This window comes from Hippocampus comes, unplaced genomic scaffold (assembly GCF_001891065.2).
Source record: "Hippocampus comes isolate QL1 unplaced genomic scaffold, H_comes_QL1_v1.1 scaffold42, whole genome shotgun sequence".
Classification (NCBI taxonomy): domain Eukaryota; kingdom Metazoa; phylum Chordata; class Actinopteri; order Syngnathiformes; family Syngnathidae; genus Hippocampus; species Hippocampus comes.
Window position 1 is genome coordinate 570,070 of NW_017805107.1, and position 22,575 is coordinate 592,644.

General features: G+C 43.6%; 1 protein-coding gene across 9 annotated transcripts in view; it reads right to left on the reverse strand.

Moving 5' to 3' along the window:
- The window catches only part of mef2aa (myocyte enhancer factor 2aa), a 65,743-nt gene that overhangs the window by 35,366 nt on the left and 7,802 nt on the right, over positions 1–22,575 (reverse strand). For 8 of the 9 annotated variants that reach the window (XM_019865411.1, XM_019865409.1, XM_019865412.1 and 5 more), the window contains one exon: positions 3,842–4,124. In XM_019865411.1, coding sequence (XP_019720970.1) covers positions 3,842–3,895 — 54 coding nt within the window. In that variant the 5' untranslated portion in view covers positions 3,896–4,124. Of the gene's footprint in view, positions 1–3,841; positions 4,125–4,911; positions 4,936–22,575 lie in introns of those variants that run through there. The other variant, XM_019865410.1, reaches the window with a different exon arrangement.

The window sequence follows — 22,575 nt, forward strand, 5'->3', positions numbered from 1 at the left end:
AAAATGTGTAACTTAGGACCGCTTTTGTTTTTTTACAAACTTTGGCACCATGCTTGCCCTAATGCATGCCAGACATAAGAAAAAGGTAACATGAAAAGGACCTTTCTCAAATTCACGTACAGGTCGAACAGCAAGATGAGCTTTTCCTGAACTCGTCTTAAAGAGAGAAAAAAAAATGTGAAGTCCAACCTAAATGAGATCAAAAACGGGAAGACCAGCCTTTCCCCAAATTGGGATTCAAGACCAACAAACAGGTCGCACAGCCAAATCTAGGATATCCATCCATCCATCCATTTTCCGATCCGCTTTATCCTCACAAGGGTCGCGAGGGTGCTGGAGCCTATCCCAGCCGTCCTCAGGCAGTAGGCGGGCAACACCCTGAACCGGTTGCCAGCCAATCGCAGGGCACACAGAGACGAACAACCATCCGCGCTCACCCTCACACCTCGGGACAATTTTGAGTGTCCAATCAGCCTGCCATGCATGTTTTTGGAATGTACAAACAAGACATCTGGGGCTGTGATTGCAGCTGTGACTAGGCCATGGCGGAAGATGCCAAAGTTGCTAACACCTTCGAGGGGTGAGAAGCTGGAAGTCTTATTAGAAACATTGATGGCAGACAAGTGGATTGAGGCGCAGGGAGAGAGAAGAGAAGACTAGAGAAGAAGAGAGTGAGAAAGGGAGGTCTAGCGCCGGTTGGCAGAGTGACCTTGGCCCTCTGTCTGCTGCTGTATGCCGTCCACCGTGGCTGTCGGTCTGGGTCATCTCTGTTGGAGACGGCGATGAGCACCCATGGATAACCATGTGAACAAGAGAGTGAGAAAGGGAGGTCGAGCGCCGGTTGGCAGAGTGACCTTGGCCCTCTGCCTGCTGCTGTATGCCGTCCGCCATGGCCGTCGGTCTGGGTCATCTCTGTTGCAGACGGCGATGAGCACCCATGGATAACCATGTGAACAAAACAAATGGGGGTGCAATGGTCTTGTTCTGGGTGGGAATGACCTTGAAACAGTATAGAGTGACCCAGCCAGATAGAAAACGAGATTGACATTTCCCAAACTTTGGTTGAGACAAAAGAAAAAGGTGACGTGAAAAGGCCCTTTCAAATTCAAGTATAGGTCGAACAACAAGATGAGCTTTTCCTGAACTTAGAGAGAAAAAAAATGTGAAGTCCAACCTAAATGAGGTCAAACACGGGAAGACCAGCCTTTCCCCAAATTCGGATTCAAGACCAACAAACAGGTCGCACAGCCAAATCTAGGATATCCATCCATCCATCCATTTTCCGATCCGCTTTATCCTCACAAGGGTCGCGAGGGTGCTGGAGCCTATCCCAGCCGTCCTCAGGCAGTAGGCGGGCAACACCCTGAACCGGTTGCCAGCCAATCGCAGGGCACACAGAGACGAACAACCATCCGCGCTCACCCTCACACCTCGGGACAATTTCGAGTGCTCAATCAGCCTGCCATGCATGTCTTTGGAATGTGGGAGGAAACCGGAATACCCGGAGAAAACCCACACAGGACTCGGGAGAACATTCAAACTCCACACAGGGAGGTCGGAGCTGGAATTGAACTCTGTATCTCTGCACTGTGAGGTTGATGCGCCATCCAGTCGCTAACGACTGGACTACCGGGCCACCCTATCTAGGATATGAAGACCCAAAATAGGAATACCAGCCTTAACCAAACTTGGGTTCTGGGGCCAAAACAGATCCAACAGGACAATTATTGTTTAACATGTTGGCACAATTTGTTCAATATGGAAGAATTTATAGCTGCCTGTCCTGGAATCTGTTCTGGTTGCTAGTCAAAAAGGTCATCTTCACTAACACCGTGATTGACAATCAGGCATTGACGATGCTGCTGGATGGTCGTTATGTAACATTCATTGTCAATCAGTGAGACAATCTGGCTTGATGACTAGGGCTTTTGCTGAGTGCCGGACCATCACACGCATCATTGTATGAGGGGATGTACAATGCATCCTCCCATACAAGACGTGTGTGACAAGATGTCTGTGGCCTCAAAGACTGAACTTTTTTTTACTTTCCATTACACAGTGATGATGGCGGATGCTGCCACGGAATGGAGCAGGTATCTTGTTCAAGGATACTTCGAACCGCACCAATTGAACATGCAACTTTCAGTCATGTGTTCAGATCAATAAAACAGAGCCTGTCTAAGGATGGCAATTACAAATCGCAGCTGAAGCCTCAAGTAGCAACATACTGAAAAGCGGCATTGCCATCTCGTCATACACCAGAACATGACCTTGCCGCGGCATCCTGAATTGAGATGAATACTATGTCACAGACATTTAAAAATTACAGACGGTGCCTGAAGAGAATAATTCCTGATCCTGGCAGGCTAAAAGCTGAATGCACCTGGATTTACTACACCGTACATTTTAGATCAGCCTTTCTGACCTGCAGGTACAAGACCAAAACAGTCAGCTTTGAGGAATAACCACAAACCATTCTTAAATTGAAGACCGGACAAGGGTCTTCTGAAGAGTGTTTTTCTGTTTGGTACTTTATGTCGCAGACGGCGTGAATATCATCCAGCTCTGCAGCTAGGCCAGACCAGAGTTGCCGAGGAGGATGCTGTGCGCCCTACTGACCCGCCCTGCTCAATGAGAGGGTGCTGCGGCCGTTCTTAATTGCTACCAAACACATGACAGAGAAAGGGTGCTGTTTGTGGTTTTAGGGTGGGGGGGGGGGGGTCGGGGTATCATCCCAACTGCCAAGTAGTTTGGGGGGGAGGGGGTTGTCTGACTACCACTGCCGCCCAGCACTCCTGCTGCCTCATCAATTTTTCCGGACGAAATTGCAGGGTGGTAGGGGGAGCGCATCTGTCAATATGACAAAGAAATGTCACAGTCCTCGTTGAGCTGGTTGAAACTTTCAGGAGGAATGTCTCTCTGCATCAATGCAAACAAAGACAGCTGCTGGACTCCGGATGGTGGTAAGGCAAGAGGGAAAGCTGGGATGTACTGTTGGTAGGTAGGGAAAGGCATTTTGATGACAGAGACACTTTGGATATCACATCAGCAACGTACAAAGTACATTAAGAGCACTGAGTGCAGACCTCTGTCAAGGCTTCGACAATGGAAATAGTTACATTTTGTTTGCTTCGATAAAGAAGACGCCAAATTTTTGTTTTTAAGATTCCAAATAAACACAAACCACAATCTGATCTTGTGAAAGTTGACAGCGATTGAGTTTTGAAACATTTTAACATTGATTTTTTTTTTTTTTTTTTTTTTGTGTTTTAAATTAGGCCGCAAGATGTACTGGCCATTAGGCCAAGGCCCTGGCACTTGCCCCCAAATCAGTTTGGAAAAATTTCAACTCACCAGCGACCCTAATGAAGATAAGCACCACAGAAAATGGACGGAAATTAAAATTCTCTAATCTGCATCACAACCAAATAGAACGCCGTCCAGGTCTACAGCAAAGTTTGTTCAAAATCAAGTGCAAGTACCAAACATGAATTGTTGCCGTTATTAAGCAGCATATGTGCTAGTAGTTAGCATGTTCACCTCACAGGAGATTCGGGTTCCAATCTCTATTAGACCACTAGGCCCAGGCAATTTTCGTACTTTCCCGCAATATCCATTGATATGATTTCTATAGCGCTTGTCCCCATTATGGTCGTATCTTTGTACAATTGAATTTGGTCTTCAATGTTGATATTGAGTCTTCTGAGGTAGAACATGGCAACTTCATACAGGAAGGCCAAATCAGAGATTTTATCCCCGAATCTCAGAGTTGTGAGGTAGATGTGCTAACCACTAGTGCGCAACACTGCGCAAAGGTAACATCAAATGTAGTTTTGTGTACCTGTCTGTTCCTTTCATCCATTATCCTGGTGATCTGTATCTTCTTCCGCCCCATGGCTCCTTGTGCTTTTTCCCGTCTCTCAGACTCTTCACGGACAATATTCGACAATCGAAAACACACATATACACCCACATACACATGCACAAACAGACGCACGCACACACACGCACACACTGTTCGCGTCCACCGCCCTCCTAGCACATTGTGCAAGTCCTTCTTCTGGTATGCGCACTTTCACTGGTCTCCACGCACCATATGCTCTTCAGCAGTCACCCGGCACAATCTACAAAAAAAAAAAAAAAACACGGCCATAGCGAGTGAGCGAGAGAGAATGAGAGAGAGGGAACGCAGTTAACATGACACTCAGTAATGTCTCCTTAGGCACTTCAAAGCACAAGTGTCTTCAATGTCATTCGTAGTATGAAACCCACATGTCTGGGGGGGTCTTATCTCCTCATGTGAGCCACAGCTGAAGTCAATGAAAGACAGCCTGTGACAGCGGGGCACATTAACAGACTATTACATCAGAGTTTAAAAAAATAACAACAAAAATCAACAAACAGATGAGACGAAAAGGGGTATCAATTATCACATCATTATGTCACGACATCCTATCCATCTTTCGTTTGGGGTTTGTTCATTATCTAATGGGCATACAGAAGTGGTTGCTACCTCGCTAACTTCTGCTAGCGACTACCCCGAAACAGAGTTTTCCATGTTATAGAGCGGCAGTCCCGAATCTTTTCTTCACTGTGTTCAGTGGGTGCATGGCTACTTAGAAGCGGCTAAACTGCTAATAACACATTGGCAGCCTGTGAAAATTCCTCTCGCAACGGTGAAGAACAATCTTGTCAAAATAAGGTGATTGACAGAATGGGGGATATTTGGGGGCTGATGTATATACCCCGCCATTAAAAAAAAAAAAAAAAACCTACAGTCAGATTTGGTTTGATGTTTTGTGAGTTAACTCTCACTATGTAAACATACAATTACTTAAAGTTTTATTAACTACGCCCACAGAATGTGGTTATGCTCCTCTTGCAAACAGAGAGTGGTGACATCGTATTGACCTTCCCAAGATGACCACGATGCCAACTTTGCTCTCAAGATGATTAAGACAGCGCCCAGTCCCAGGCTGACATCGGTACAAGTCTCTTGGGCTGCAAGGGAGAGCACGGGGTGAAAAAGGTGGCAGTATATGTATATAAATACATATTCCCACACAAGCGTGTAACCTGACCACTGTTCCCTTGGGAACATCCATGTCCACCCATTTCCCTAAAAGAAGTATAGCCCCTGTCCTGGAGCTACATCAATCACTTAGTGTGAGCAGGGAAAAAATGTCTAAACAACTACATTCCCTCTTAATGGGTACAAATGTAGAAGGCTTAACAACTGTGACAATTAAATGCGGTTAGTACTTGGGATCCAAGTAAACCAGAGGCAGAATTGGCAGTGCCAATGAAAATGACCACTTTCCAGTGGCACGCAGTCATTAAGGTTTACAGATGAACTGAAATTATGGTGTCTGGCTTTCTGGATCGGGGCAAACCTGACTGAGATCACCCAAGCTAAGGACTCACAAATGTCTATATAAGCCAGGATAGGAAAATGTGTTGACTTGATTTTGATCTTGAGCCGGTTTACTCACAATTTTACTGAATAACAGGCTCAAAGCTCTCCAGTTTATGACAGAGTTCTGTTCCGATTCCAGTGACATAAAAATATACGGTATATCTACCCAAGTCAGAATGCACCTCTGGGCTTCCAATTGCTGACGCTAACGCAGCAGTAAATTCATTATTACAGTAATCATTTATATTATAAAGACTTCAGGGCCATAAATACGAAACAACCAAATGAAAAGCATCAGATTAAAAAAAAAAAACACTTGATATGGTGCTTCCTGAGTGTCACTTCTTGAGCCACGACAATGGATTCTTACACCACATTGCAAAGTGGCTCATTGCATGATGTTCATAACCTCAAATTGTCATGGTTACAGTCAACATTTGTGTGAAAAACACCTCAACTCCATACATGTAAAACAATCGAATGAAAAACTGTACGTAAAGCAAAAACCAAGCATTCCTTCTTGTGCTGGGTGACTACATATTCTTACACCACTGCACAAAGTAGTTCTTAACCTCAACCGTGCGTAATTGGTAAGCACAAACGGTATCCCAATGGAGACATTGGATTGTTTCGTCCTGAGCAAATTTGACGGTGACAGGCATCAAGTTGTATTCAGTGGTATTGCTCGGATCTTCGTGCGAGATTAGGCCACAATGCATGTGACAATTACTTAAAAAAACACAACACTTATTGAGTCATGAATCACAACATGACAGGAGTCGCCAGAGCGGAATTGGCTTGCTGTGTAAACAATTCCATGGAAGCAAGAATAGCCTTCAATGAGGCACCGTCAACAACTTGTGTCGAAGTTCGCTTCCAAGGGAATCACTGACTAATCAGCGCAGTCAGATGAGCTTGATAAAGTGTCATTCCAAACATAATGCCAGCATGGAAAGCCACAACATTGGTTGTGCAACGCAAAAAGTTTCAAGGCTAACACTGAAGTTCTCGTACATGAGTATTGGTATGAAGTCAACGATTGTAAAACTTTAAATAAATGCTGAAAACCGGATAACTACGTTGTGTATGTTCGGTTTGTGTGCTAGCCAACAGTTAGCTTGATCGGGGCTACCGGTCGACCATGTCACGCCGAGAATTTGTGTGAGTTTTTATTTTACTTCGTAAAAAGTCCTCCAAACTCAGCAAAACTTTTTCAAATTCTCTATGTAAAAAATGTCAATTTATTATGAATCACAGTAAGATGTTTTAACAACTTGGAGATATTTTCTCATGAAGTCCTCATGAATTGAAAAAGTCCCTCAAAATTTAAGTTTTTTTTCCAATTACAGTGCCCTTTTCAAAGTAATCCAACTAAATACATGTTTTTCAAGTCACCACATTAAGTCCGTGTTCTAGTGGTGCATTTTTCATAGATAATCCTACCAAATAAACAATGCTTATGCGAGTCTTCGGGACAGTGAAACAGAAAATTTAATCATCACTTAATCAATGAATTAAACAATGTATTCAAGCCGTGCCTATGCATGATGTTCAATGTACTACACAGACGTTTCAGGGTCGGTTTTGTGCCCGAGAACCATCTTGAGCTTTGCTTTGGGCAAAGATTTGTTCAGCGTATGCAATAAATTGAGAGTGTTGCACACCTGCTGCCTCTCAGCTTGTCATTTCACATCTGTGTAAGAGAAATGTCATGGCAGCGTCCATTATGCCTCCGGTCTTGAGCTTTCCTACTGCGACAGCCAGGATAATGATGCTTGCATACTCGATTGGCAGGTATCGCTATTCTTGCAGTTGGCATTTGGCTAGATTTCCTTGATCAGCCACCAGGGATCATGATTGGTTCATTGACGAATGTTTAAGACCAACAAGGAAACCAAAATAGCTCAATTTGTGTCATCAATATAATCCATACGATAACCAATTCCCAAAAGATTTGGGTTCCATTGCCACCAATGGAACAAAACTCCACCATAAATTGCAGACCCCGCAGTACTGAAAAGTGGCACAGTTTGAGTCGGATATTTTGGATTGGTACCAAACAGTATTGCTTGGTGGGAACAAGGCGATAGCAGCAATGGATTTTAAAAAAATGTGGATGGATGTGTGGGTGGGGGCAAAGTTTGAAGCCGTTCCTGGGAGAGGAAATCATAAGAAGTGTAGCCAGAGAGCCTGGCTCACGTTACAGCAGGGATTCCAACTGCTTATCCTCACAATCCAATCGCAAGCCTCGGGTAGACAAGATTCCACTTCCTGCCCGTCCAGTTCCTGTTATTCTTCTGCACGTCTGCATGTTCTCCGCAGTCAAAGGCGAAAGCTGGAAAGGAGGAAAGGGAGGGACCACCCTCGGGGACTCCCTTCCCATCTGAGCACCATTGTGATGATTAGTGCGAGACTAAACAACCACAGAGGGGCTCATCTCTGGTGGCTACACTTTGTGGGCTTATTATGTTTTACCGGAAGGTTCATTAAACAGGCTCGATGACGTGCACAAGGTTACAATTGGTCGGTGGAGACCTTTTCCCGCTTTTTTACTTTCCAAAGTACTTGTCGGGTTGGTTACATAAGAATGAGTCACACATACACATTAGCATCATGCTGGAGGATGAACCATCCATCCAACTGTTTTCTATCCTCTTAGCCTTATGGGGTTGTGGGTGAGGAGGAGCCTATCCCACCCATAGCGGATGGGTAATTTAGAATCTTCACTGAACACAAAATGAGCTCTTGCATTTTTTTTTTTTGGGTGTATTGTTCAGCAGTTTTGTGCCATCCTTTAATGGTACTTTTTACGCAAGAGAGCCCTTTACGCTGGGAAAAAAACGACTGTAAGGGGTCACTTTGTTGTGTGCTTCAAGCCATTTGTGGTTGGGAGAGGATAGCGGATCATTTATACATGTGCATGCATTGATATATATTTTAAAAAATGAAATACATTAAGAGCATGTGTAACAGTCACAGTTGTGACACCCGTCACACATGTACTTTTCATGGATGCATGTATTTTGGTCATACATCTGGTTAGCAAGTGCGTATTCCTATGTGGCCCGCCAGTAGCACTGATGAACAATCGCGGGCCCCTCTAGCATTTATGGTGCCAATCCCTGGTATAGACAAACAAGCACTAACAACCACACCTAATAACAATTTGGACTCATGAACCAAACATGTGCAGCACGTTTATGCAATAAGCCAGAACACCTGAAGAAAAACCATGCAAGAATAGGAAGAACATGCAAACTGCAGGGAGTGCAAATTTGAACACCGAACCTAATAATGCTACAGACGCGCAAAGCAGTTGGCCACCGTGCTGCTTCTTTCCACAGCAATGCATTTGGTAACTGTGACGGTGTCACCACTGGTAGCTTAGCCTCAAAACAAGCAAACAAAGACACAATTTTACCAGTTTGCTTCAGTGGCGCCTTGACACCGGTGTGGTAGGAAACAAGCAATCACCCCCACCCAAGAGCACCCCCTACCACCACCACCTTGTTCTCGGCTTTCATCAGGAGTTGCTGTACCTGTAAATGGGGCTGTTGGCCTGAGGGGAGCGGAGGCGAGCCAGCCCTTTAACGCCACACATCACCCCCGCCCCCCTTTACACTCCACATATCCTCCCCGCCTTTTTTTTTTTTGTGAGCTTATCTCCCTCTCCAGTGGTGAAAAGGCAGGATTGTGGCCCCTGCAGCATCACTAGTGTTAATGTCTCCTGATGATAATCTGGTGTCGGGGCTGATCCCTCAACAACAAACAACCCGTCCCCGAGTTTCTTTTAGGATGTGATTTCACTCTTTCGTCTCATTCCCTGCCTTCTCTTTCTTTCTTTCGATGGCCTAATGTTATAGCTACATCACCACAGCAACTGAGGCATAATTAATAAACGTCACCGTGGTGGTACAAAGAGCAAAAAAAAAGTGAAAAGGGAAGCGTTGACAGAAAAATGTAGAGGAAAGTAGGGGTGGCGAAAAGGCCTTAAAATAAGACCTTGGATTTTCATCACAAAAAAAAAATCGCATTGCCCAGAATAACAGTAATATTAAAAAATGTAAAAAATGTTTTAAACTGGAAACTGGTATAAATTGTTGGTGGTGGGGAAGCAGAATACAGTTTCCCCCTTCGATATCACATACCAAAGAGATAATCTGCAGTTTGTAGCGACTGTTGTTGTGGCTTTTTAGAGTACAAGAACTGTCATGCCTGACATGTGGTCACTGATGTACTTTTCGGCAGTTTACTGAACGCCATGACAACAGTAAAACATGAAAACAATGTGCGCCGGCCTGCAGGAGCTGCTTTTGGACACAGTTCAACCCCCAGACACTCACACATAGTCTCGCTGACATCACGCACCACCCTAACCAGCCCCGCCTCTTAAAGGAGCATGGTTAACACAGAGACCATTCGAGTATTTTCTATATATTTTATGCTTGCAATTTGGGGTGTTTGATTCGGAGTTAAAAGGTGAGTTTGATTCAGTTTAAATGTTTTGAAATCTTTTATTTGTTATTTTGCTTTTTAATAATGCCTCAGTCGATCACTGGTGAGTCGGGAACATATACATGGTAGTTGTTTTTTTTGTTTTTTAATAATGCCTCAGTAGATCACTGGTGAGTCGGGAACATATACATGGTAGTTCATGGCATGTCTCTAAACTTAAATAACATTTTAAAAGTAAGTAAAACAGACTCTTTATGAGACTGGGAACCTGAAAGTGATACAGAAGGTCATGGCATATCTTCCTTGCCTTACTCGATAAAGTAATATGTATCCACCGCGCACGGCGAGTCAGATCGAGCCTAAAAGCAAAATCAATCAAATGGCGTATAAAAATTTATAGTTGAAAAGGACAGAGCGACCTAAACTAGCGCTCGTGCCCAAACGGCAGCCGAGCATACGACGAGTGGTTAATCTGCCACCATGACGACGGTGCCTCGGCCCAACTCTCCAATGACCCAGCTGTAATCCCTCACTGAATCAATGCAAGTTCAAACAATCCTTCATGCTGCTCGCACCTTTCGCGAGCTGGGGAATGGCGAGACGGGAAGCTACTTATCACCTACCAAATGACATCAAAAGGAACTGAAACCCCCACAGGATGTCAGAGAAAATGTTTCATCGTTGGCCAGATGACACCGCCGTCTGAAAACCATGCAGATGTCTACATTACTTACAAAAAAAAAAAAAAAAAACGAAAACGATGACGACAACTAACACCCTAATAGGACTTCCTATAGTACACTAACAGCGTGAGCACACAGACACCTCCATCTCACTCTCGCACAACTGTCAGGAGAAGGGACTATGCAAGGTGACTTTGACCGAGTGCCCTGGGGTTTCACAAGAAGACGACACTACATTAATTTCATGTCTCTTTTTGAACTGACTTAGTAACACGGAGCAGCATATTGAGAAAAAAAAAAAAAAAAAAAAAGAAACAGACACGGCGGCTTGAAGGCAAAGGCAGGCCATGGAAAGAGGTGGAGGGATCGTATAGTGTATAATGAATGAGAATAACTGACTCAATTACTGGTACGTATTATTTATTATTAATAATAGGAGGTCGCGACCAATATGGACTTTTGTGAAGTCAACGCCAATTCCGATATAAAATTCAGATAACTGATTAACCAATTAACGAAAAAAATATGAAGACATACAAACCCCATTCCAATGAAGGTTGTGTTAAAGGGGAAGTCAACCCCAAAAGTTTCTTCACAATAATGTTAGATACGTCTTTACATTCATAAACACGGCAGTCTGATTCATGTTGCGTTTGTTGAATCCGATTTCAGCAGCAGAATCCACCCATTTTGGTCCAGCTCAGGGGGCGGCCATTTTGCCACTCGACTGCTATCAACTGAAAATGATCCCACAGTTGTTTAGGCAATGACCAATCACGGTTTGCCTGTTTTCTGAAGATGAGCCAGTTTCATCTATCCCTCCCACTGTTCGATATCACATGTTCTAACTGAATATCATTATCACCGTCTTATGTTGTAATGTAAAAAAAATATATATATTTTTTAAAGACTTAATATCGGCTGATTAAACCGGCTTGGTCTTAATTAACAGTCGTGATAATACATTTCATTTTTATATTTTTGTATGTATTATTAAGAGGAATAATATGTTTGAGTAAAACATTTCAGAGACACTTCCTGCGTTTGATTGCAGGTGTTTTGAGATAGTGAGATTCACAGAGTTGGACGTGAAAAAGATGGCTTGACTGTGTTAACGTGAGGGGAGGGTGGTCGAAGGGAACCAGACTAAAAGCAGCATCCCGCACCCGTGCCATCCTACCTCAGAGGTAGTGTGTGCGGCGGTGTGGTAATATAATTACTGCTGGGACACTTCTATTCCCAATGATCCATTTGCGTCAGTCAGGTTCTCGTGGCCGCAGCCAATGAATACGTTCTCAGTTTCTCAAGGATAAAGAGATGACCCTCTCCTAACGGTGGTATCCATTTCATGTGGAAGAAGCTCCTCTCGTTCTTGAGGTAAATCCCTCGATGGAAACTTTTACCCAACTACTGAATGACAACTTCTTAGATGCGAGGGGGTAGAAGTGATGATTTATGGCTCATTAAAAATGAATGCAAATGAGAAGTCAGACACAGCACAGCTTGTATGGTTCCCCAGCTGCCCCACTTTTTGCCTCGTTCTTAGCACCGCACAAAGCCAAGCGTCTGGTTTTCTTCAAAACAAACGCTGGATCATCTCGCATCTCTTTAAGTCACAGATCAACACATAACTCTTCAGTCTGTCCCGATGACCACATGCTCCATCTGTCGCAGGATCGCAGTGGTTTTTAACTTCTCCTTAGTTGGATCTGTGAATCCATTCAAAGAGCGCAAATAGATATGATCAAATATGTCGTCGGTGCCCCACAGTTAACTGGCATATCGACACCCAAATTAGATGTCGCCTTTTACCATTCAGTGACCCCACCAAAAAATGAACAAGTGGTGCTACAGCTGGGCCATATGACGATATACATCACGAATTCGATAGGTGAGTGTCTATCGTCTCCCTCATAGATCCAAAGAGAGGTAAGTTTGTTCCTGACTATCACCTTTTCGTGATCTCTAAGTCGCACATTCTGTATGGTTCCTTTGAAATCGCATTCAGTGCCGCTGATTGGCGCATGGATTTGCATGGCTGTCTATCATCGGATGGACTACTCAATGGGGAACAATGATAATGCCAACGCCATAGGGAGCGACGGTGCTCGACCCCCCCAGGAAGCCTGCGAGCTGTGTTAAGTGCGACAGCAGCCTTTTGATGTTGCGCGCACACCGCAATTCCGAATTGGTAAACAGCGATGATGAACTGAGATCTTCCTCCGGGGGGAATCCGCAGTGTAACGGTATGAGGGGATGTCATGCATAATGTGTCTCAGCAGCTGCACAGTGTTTACGCTGATCTCACGGCGTGGCTGGAAAACACTGAAGATCAAGATTAGACTCAGATTCGAGATACTCACTTCTTCCATATTTTTTAATAACCAGCAGGCTGTTGAACCCAATGAAGAGTACGTGTCAGGGAAAGAAAGAGTTGGTACGATATGTTCCAAGAGAGTCTCTGTACTCTTTTTAAGTGCATTCTTTCGCCTGGTTGTAAAGGAAAAACTAAAAAGCGAGTTCTAAATATTTGATTTTCTCTTCCCATTTTCATCCTCCACTTGATGCCTCTTTCTACAATGCCGTTGCATAAAAGCTTCATGCAATCTAGCCAACCAGGATGGCCTATGAGTCACATCGACACTGAACTGGACCTGCTTAACCAGCAGTGATTTTTCATTTTGTATAATATACAGCAGAGAGAGTACAGAGCTGATTTTGTTGGTATGTAAGAGGCGGTGTTCACACAGGATCAGTTGAGTTAACCTCCCAGCTGAGTTACAGGTCGAACAGACAACTCTTAAAGTTTAAAATGTGACAAGAAGTATTAAACAACATTTCTTCTGTTTATCGTACTTTTTTTGCAGGATATATTTTTAAAAAATTTCCACTAAATTTTGCAATGCGTTTGGAGGTCAAAATGGATACATTATAAAATGGATAAACACATGCATTTTTTAAATGGGATCATAGTGGCAGGTGACCTTTTTCCATTTTTATTTCTTGTTCAGATTTTTTTTTTTTAAATGAGTTCTACAACTGACATCTCAGATTTTTTTTTGTATTCGTTTACCTCATTTAAATGATTGAATGTTTGATTTATTGTAAAAAATAAATAAACAATTTAAACAATTTAGATGTAATTTACCATTTTTATTTTATTAAATATTTGGTCATTAATTATTCCCAACTCAACTCCACCACCGCTGTAAACAAACCGCTGCACAAGGAGCAAAATTAATTCATACAACAGCAAACGATAAAACAATTAATAACGAAGACAGTAGAAAGCACAAAAATGGTCAAACTAAAAATCAAGTCTCATGCTAAGTCATGAGACAAAGATTACTTTGTAATTCAAGGGTGTTAAACTCATTTTTTTGCCCCAGGTCATTTAGTTACAGCTTCGATCGGAATTCCGTGTTCACCGCGACACCACATAAAGTTCAATTACCTTCTCATATTATTACATACAGTGTACACAACAAATGGCTGGATAATTAGTTTTGAAATCACACTTCATTAGTATGGCAATCTGTTGTATAGATTATTAAAAGAAATAAAAATTCAGAAACTTTGATCCGGACCAAGACCCCGAGCTACATACATGAACACATTTAGCTCTAACTGTAAATATCACTGTTGCACAGTGATAAGTGGGAGCTGTTGGAATTTCCCATCCATCCATTTTCAATTGTTTCTTGCTTACATCACACAGCAGAACCGTTTCGTTTTGATATGGGGAAGATGATTTCGTAATTATCACTTTTACGCGGCGCTGACTCAAATCTAACATCTGCAAACAGAATGGTGGGGGGGGGGGGGGTTTAGTTGTCTACTGTGACAGCCACAGAGTTTTTCTTGCAGTTTCTTCCTCACCCCTGCACCCAAATCAAATGATGCTATCTCACTGTCACATGAACACTGTGTCCAAACACCATGATAAAGCGAGATGGAGTGAGACAGAGGCAGAAGGAGCCAAGGAGAAAGAGAGCGAAAGAGAGAGATGCCCCCCAACCCTGCTACTTGCCTCACAAGGAATCTTCTCAAGCTGTTTCCTGGTAAACTCTAGTCTCCAGTCCATGAAAAAAAATGACAACTTGACACCCTACGCTTAAAAAGAACCTATAAGGGTGGTTCTCGATATACGTCAGTCCCAACATACGACTCTGCGTGGTTACAAAAAGTTCGTGCTCTAACTGAAATGCTACAACAGGGGTGGCCAACCCGCGGCTAGCGAGCCACATGCAGCTCTTTGGCTGGTTTAATGCGGCTCCCGGGCTTTCACACGACAAGCGTCGAAAACGCCACAGCAGTGGCGATGCCATTCAAACGAAGGCGCTAACTACACAGAACGTACTACGTCAGCCTATCATCAATCCCGTTACTTGATTGACATAGAGGGCAACCAATCAGATGACTGCATCGCCGCTCATGCGCAAACAACGGCGCAAAGCGCTATTCTAGTCAGCGAATTACCTCTGATTTTAAGGCAGGGGTGCCCAATACGTCGATCAGAATTGACCGGGAGCCAGCGAACTGGTCCCAAGTCGACCGCAAGGGGTGGGAGGAGGAAATGGGGTGGGGGAAAAAAAAAAAAGATTTGTTTGTTTGTATCTTTAGCTTTCGTTAATTTTCGGCCCGTTCCAACTGTTGCTCATCGTGGTGTCTGTGCATATGTGCGCGAGTGCACTGGTGGGCACCCGCGTGAGTGTGTGTGTGTGTGTGTGTGTGTGTTTGATTGCCCGTGCACGATCGGGTCGTTCGTGGGAAGTTGGTCGCTTCAAAAGTCGATCTTTGGCCAAAAAAGTGTGTGTGCGTGTGTGTGTGTGTGGCTCTTTGCAGTAACACAGTAAAAACATTGGCTCTTCGTCTCTTGACTGGTTGGCCACCCCTGCGCTAGAAGATGCCAGTCAAACGTATTCTAAATAGGAGTGTCAAGGAAGTACTAAATATTAACATCTCGATGAAGATACAAACTTTGGATGTCGGTGAAAATCCAGCCAATTAGATCTGTGGAAAATCTAGTCAATACATTGCCTCAGGGGTAGTACAATTGTGAATTTCACCAAATGTCAGAACAAATGCTCTCAGAACACTCTTCTACAGTTGCAAACCAAAAGAACACCATCTGATGTGATCGCAGGTTGCCGACCGCTCACTGATGGAGAAGCCGACACCATTTTCACCTCGACAGGCAAGCAGAGGCGCACTCAGCGGGTGGGCCCAACACCTCGCAACAGAATTACGGTACCCGTTGGTCTGTGAGACGCACAGAGCAGGGCTGCGACAAAACCATCCAACCTGAGTCCAAATTGCTCTCGCTAAATCAAGGGTTGGATTTGAAGGTGCCGGTGTTAAGAACTGGCCACGGAAGAGTCGTCAACTTATGGACTGCAAAGTCAGACCCGAGCCGTTCGAACTGCAGCGTGTGTGTGTGATTGCGGGGGCGTTACTTCCCTTTGCTGTCGTAATGGTTGATGTGTTTTGCTGAATAAGGCGAGGACTCGGCTTACCCCGCGCCACCTCCAGCTGTCTTGGTTCACAAGGCTCCTCAGACAGACAGAAAAACAAGTATATCGCAGGCCGGGGCCTTTCCTGCGGGGCTCCAACTCTTCCCACAGCTACTGGATTGAACCAGCATCGGAACAATTGGTTTGTTTGTCCACGGCTTGACAAATGTGAAAAAGTGGTTTAATGTGACTGAAATGGGACTTTAAAAGGCGATATCTCATGGATAATTTACTTCTTTCAAAACTATTATTGCTAATCCGCCCCAAGTCACCAGGTTCACAAAAGATATCCTGGTACTGGCCCTGCAACAAAGGGCAGCGCTTCATTTGCATGGCACCAAACATGGACCATCTCCTCAAAACAGGCTAATTTCAGTGAGACACAATACAGAAGACTGTGCATTTTCTTAGTTTGCGCTCGGGAATCAACAAATACGTCTGCCCCCAGTCGTCAGTGTAACAAAAGTGAATCTCTCATGTGTGGTGTGGGTGAGCAGTAGCTTATTTGCACGTGGCACAGCCAACCGCTCAAAACAGGCTAATTTCAGCACTAAACAGGGTGTATTTATTGTGTGTTATAATTCTTGGTCACTTGTGGGCCAACTCTGAGCATGGCTTTTACTACCATGACAACTAAGGGGAGATATACTGTACATATTCAGAAACGTGTCTAAAAAAGCTATCACGAGCCCCAATTGAGACTGTAAAATCATGGATTTGATTTTCACTCATAGAGGCAGCACTTCATCACCAAATTGTTGACTAGTACCGGCAAACAAAACAATACCTCCACCCCGAGTGTCAACACAGCCTCGCTTGACTCATGATTCCAAAATGTGCAGGTAAACATTTTGCAAAAGTCTCTGCTCGATGGCGCACAACTGTCATTGGGTGCTACTACTAACGGTACCCTTACACTCCAGAAAGTCTTTCGATACTTAGATGTCATGTCTTTGTTTATCGTAGTTGCTTTTTATTGCAATCCTAGTGAAGCCTATACAACTGGAGACAAATTCCTTGTGTGTTCCACATACTTGGCCAATAAAGACGATCCGGATTCTGATAAATGACGCTCCATTTCTGTACAGTGTGTCACATACAGTAATGTCACGCTAAAGTGAACGGCAGGCAGTAACGCCAGCAATAAGTGACGTGAGGTTTCAAATCACTTCTATAAGTGCTCGGCCTGTGACAGTAAACAGCTCCATCGGTCATAACTCGGGAAGACTTCGTTGAAACTTTTCCACCCTCAGAATCTAATTGATTATCTGAGAGTACAATGTCTTCAGTTTACCAACAGAATACAAAGCAAATTCAAATCTCGAGTGTGAGATGCTTTTTAAGATCCACATAGTCGGGGGCATCAGAAATTCAATACAGTGGGGTATCTTGGTAATCATGCACATCTTTTGATCTAGTAAATTAGATTATAATATATTCCTTTGAATTATGTTTTTTTTTCTTCTCCAAGTCTCATTAGAATTCTGTTAAAATGCAACTCAGCAAATGGATGTCTCTAACTGCTGTTCAGAGAGTCGGTTTCAATGACGTAACACTTTATAACTCAATAATGTGGCCAGTCACCAGTTTTTAATGACTGATCTTAAGCCTTACGGGCCTGACTGTAGATACAACGGTGAAGCAAACCACAAACACATTTGGGCTTATTGGTCTTCTTCGTGAGTCCGCATTCTCTTGCAATGACACAGAGTGTGATTGTGAGGTTGGGCCTGCACACCTCAGAAAGCCAAAATAAGTGGAGGTGACATTTCACAAAGGTGCTAAATGACTTTGCAAAGTCATCACCTCGCACTCGCGCGGTTTCCACCACAAGTCAAAACAGAGAAGGTAACTATGAACACGGCAGAGACCGGCCAAGGAAGGGACTTGCTATCGAGAAGACGAGTAGGTAAAAGTTGAAACTGAGATGATAGTTGGGTAAACCTCTGGATAACGCAAGGTTAAGTTCCCGGTGGCCATTTGCCTGAAATGCAGTGCGGGTGAATGCTCAGGCGTTTCCAGGCCAGCCAGGACGCATAATCTCTCCATCGTGTCATGTGTCGTTCTCGAGGACTCCTCCCGGTGAGACAAGCCCGGAACACCTCACGGGGGAGGCGTCCATGAGGCAGCCTCACCAGATGCCAAAGCCACCTCATCTGGCTCCTCTCAATGGAGAGGGACAGCTGCTTGACTTTTGGGTCCCTTCAAATGACCCATTTTTTTCCATTTGAAATTCAAAATCATCATTTCAAGCTATTTTCTATTTAAAAAATACGTTAAAAAGTTGACTGATACAGCAATCATTCGGCCCTGAAAATTGATGGCAATTTGTGACAGATTGTAGGCAAAACTACAGTGTACATTAAAGGTGCTTTGACTTGGTGGAGGTCTGAGCTCTAATCTATTATGGATTTGACTTGGTCAGCAGAGGTTTGACCCATTTGTTTGCATGACTACTGTTTTGTACAACAGTTCCAGGGCATGCTTTCTAATTGAGTTACTTTGGTTCCAAAATCAAAATGCATGTTGACAGAGATGCGGGCGGGATTTGTGGCGGTGAAAAGCAGATTTAGAGAGCGGTTCCGCTCCGGGATCTTCCGAGCAAACTGAAAAGTGTGGTCCAGTCCAGACCACTTGTCAGGCTCGGGCGCCGGAGACAGAAGGAAAAGACAACCTCGGCCCTTAAGCCGCTCTGCCCTGCTCAGCAGCACATGTGCTGAGCGAGCCAAACCCAGTGGCTTACCACCAGAGGTTTCAGTCAAAGGGAGGACAGTTGAAAGGTCGACGCTTGCCGTCTTGCTATACAAACAGGGCCTCAATGACTAATACATTTAGCCTCGAAGTTCACGTCAAGCCATTAGTGGAAAATGTTGGCTGCTTGGGAGAACTGTTTTCTTGCCCTACTATTCTTTGGGAATTCGATTTTTGCAAGACTGACGTCACTCTTGTGGTGTGGGCTGCTTGTCTGGGGAGCGTGACAAAAGGATTGGTTTTAAAGGTGAAAAAAAAAAGTAGTGTTTAATCATTCAAATATAAAACTGCAGTAAAGGACATGAACAAAAGGTTTGTCTTAGAAACCAAAATTTTTCCTCAAAACCTAACGACACAAATTTGGTTATTTTGTGGTACTTGCTGCAACCGAATTTCTTTTACTCCTTCAATGGAAATCTACAGACTACAACTGACAAACTGTGTGGTGGTTATTATTTTACAAGAATATAAAACTACTTTTATTTTTATTCATACATTTTCACAACAAAGTGTGCTTTTTCTCACTTTTAGAGAAATTATCGGACATATTTATGTTCTACATAAATCTGCAAAAACTATTCTTAATAGTGAAGGCAACTGTGAATATTAATAATATTACTTTCGTTATTATTTCCATTTTATCAACAGCTTATTTTCCTTTACAAATTGTTTTACTTCGGACTTTTGTACTACTTCATTACTACACAAAATGTTTACTTTGCATTTGTGTGTGCGTGTGTGTGTGTGTGTGTGTGGGGGGGGGGGGTTGTTCTGATAGTTGGGCACCAGGGTGGTCGACTGGTTAGCACGTCTGCCTCACAATGCAGAGGGTGTGGGTTCGAATCCATTCCCAGCCTCCGTGTGTGGAGTTTGAATGCTTCCTCCGTGCCGATGCGGGTTTTCTGCGGGTACTCCAGTTTCCTCCCACATTCCAAAAACATCCATTGTAGTGTTTATCTATATATAGATAGATTTTTTTTTTTTAATAAAAAGAAAAACGTGTGGAAGAAAAAGGCTTAGTTGTTACACAAACACTAAAAGGAGGGCCAGAAATTGAAGACACCAACGCCTATGGTGCTAGCATGCCACATGGCACACATGGTGACCCATTTAGTTCCAACCCCAAATTGTAAATTATAAATATGTTCATATAAATTATTGTGATTATTGATCATCAAGCAGTGAGAATGATTCCATATGATGCGAGTAATTTATTTCGAGCTTTTTGGGGTGGGGGGGGGGGGCTTCCATTAAACCGCATTGTAAAACATTATCTGCCAGGCTCAAGATTCTGCATGTGACCTCAAGGTCTCACAGTAGAATGCTGGAATCTCCATATTGATGATGGTGTGCCAATAAAGAATGCGTCATGTTACCAAATGCCCTTTCTCAGTCAAACAAGGGAACAAAGCTTGATATTGTTTCTCTAGATAAGAGTGACTTGGCTTTAAAACAAAACCAAAAAAAAAACAAATCAAAAGAAGAAGTTCAGTAAGGACAATGATGAAATATTTTAGTGGACTCTTGGAACGTTCTGTCTTATTTATTTATTTGAAAATGAACAACTCGGGATTCTGTTAAGTTTGGACTACAAAAACAACAACAATTTTAAGTTTAATGACATTTCCATGAATAAAAAGGCAAAGGACAAACTGTCAGCCCTGAAGTGTTCTTGCCTAAAATGGCCACTTCAAACCAACATGGCAGACGTTCTGTGGCTTTTCAGGCATGGGTTTTTGAGACTTTTACGTTGTTGTTGATCTGTCTGAACATGAAATCTCATGTTGCTAGGTGACAATGACTGTGGGGGCTGAATTTTCAGAAAATTCTCATGGGGATGCTACCAAGCCAATGACATCTCTCATCTTTGAGAGGTGGAAGAAAATACGAATATGTCCATTTGAAACCAAAATCAGAGATTTCCTCTGCCTTTTTTGTCATGACTTTTGGAGAATTTTTTGTGGGTCTACACATGATGGACAGGCGAACATTTTATGTTGGGGACAGAAAATAAAAAAAGCCAGAGGGACACGACAGTACAGAGCCAAGATTTCATGCCATGTCAGCAACCCTTGCCGTACGAAAATGTTCACCATGCTGAACACATGCAAAATTTGGTGAGTTTTTGAGTGTCGCAAAGTCCTTCATAGGGTCTAAGAAAAACAACAAGGCCGAACTACATAACTTCAAGAGGGCCTTTGCATTTCTGCCAACGGAAATGTGGGTCCTTTTCCTGAGACTTGTGATAAGAAAATGCTGTTGGACCACAATGACAACAATGAACATGTCTTTTTCGATCTTTCTCCACTGCGCAACTGGCTACCAGCTTCCCTTGTAATCCTCAAAGAGAACATCCTGGCAGCAGAAAAACGGAGGAGAAGGTCCTTTGCGCTCTGTGTTAAACACCCATTTTCTCTTTCTGACAACCGGCATTAATAGCAGATCCGACGCGCCCACGCACTCCACATTTGCGATGGAAAGAGAACGCTGAAGGGCCGAGATTAAAGTGGGGACGGAGAGTGCAGTGAGAGGATGCTGCAGCTGCCCCGTTCCTCGCACATCCTGTATCTCCCTTTCAATTAGGAACTCGGGTAAAGATGCTGACAAGTACTAAATACACATTACTAGAGACTTCATAAACTCCCCCCAAAAAAAGATGAATATTTGCGTTACAGACAAAGGCGGAAAACCTCGCGGGGGGGGGGGGGCACTGAGGTTAGACCAACAGCCCATGTACAAGGCAGACACTAACGACGGGTCTCTCAGACGTACTAGAGCAGCCCATAAATTGTTCAAACGATACTTGTCTGCATATTACGCATAAAAGCTCACATGATGAGAATCATGAGCAACATTACCACCGAGGCCCGGGGGCAGCGCGCGTGGCTTAATGACTGCAGATTGGAGGCCGTTTTACTGCTTCGCCATCAAAACTGAGCAGCAAACAGCCGGTCGTGAATGCGCTGTGACGGCCAACATGACCAAAAGAACAAATACCAGACGACTCCGATAACGCCGCTCACCAAAGCACTACTTATCTCTAAATGAAACTCCTCAACATACATAAATCTACCACCAGGTGGCGCACATGAGCACAGACAGTAAATCCGTGAGTTATCAGTGACTAAGGGGATTCCGCAATGTGTGAGAGATTCACTGTATCGTTAATTTTTTTCCCCCCATGTAAAGTGCTTACACTGACCGAACACATGTAACCCAGATGTGCATTTGAATAACTCGACAAGGCTCCAGACGATAGCTGCACTGCATCGTTTTGCACGTTGATCTTTTTTTCTTCAATTAGTACATTTCATGATGATGAGATGATTTCATATTTGTTGTTACTCAAACATTTCTTCTCCCCAGTTCGAGCCTTTCAACATCAACACCGTGAAAATGACTAACAACAGCGTGCACCCCTAAAATTTCTGAGTGCACCTCTAAAATTTCAGGTTCAGGGCCACCGTGCTCCACGTAAAAATAAATAAGTCAGTCTGGAGCCCTTTGGAAAGGTTACATATCATTGAGTTGACCTGGGATGACTCTTAACTGAGAGTAACCTCTGCCTTACTCCACAGATCACTGTCAGCAAGTGTTTTGCTTATTCGCTGTTGATGGACGCCACTCTCTAGTAGCGTATTTAGACCACATTGAATTGTCTATTACCAAAGGCTGTATTTCGTTGACATCAAGCTAGTAATAATGGATATCCAAGCTGTCCATTCACGCTCCACACGCATTTTCAGATACCCAGTAC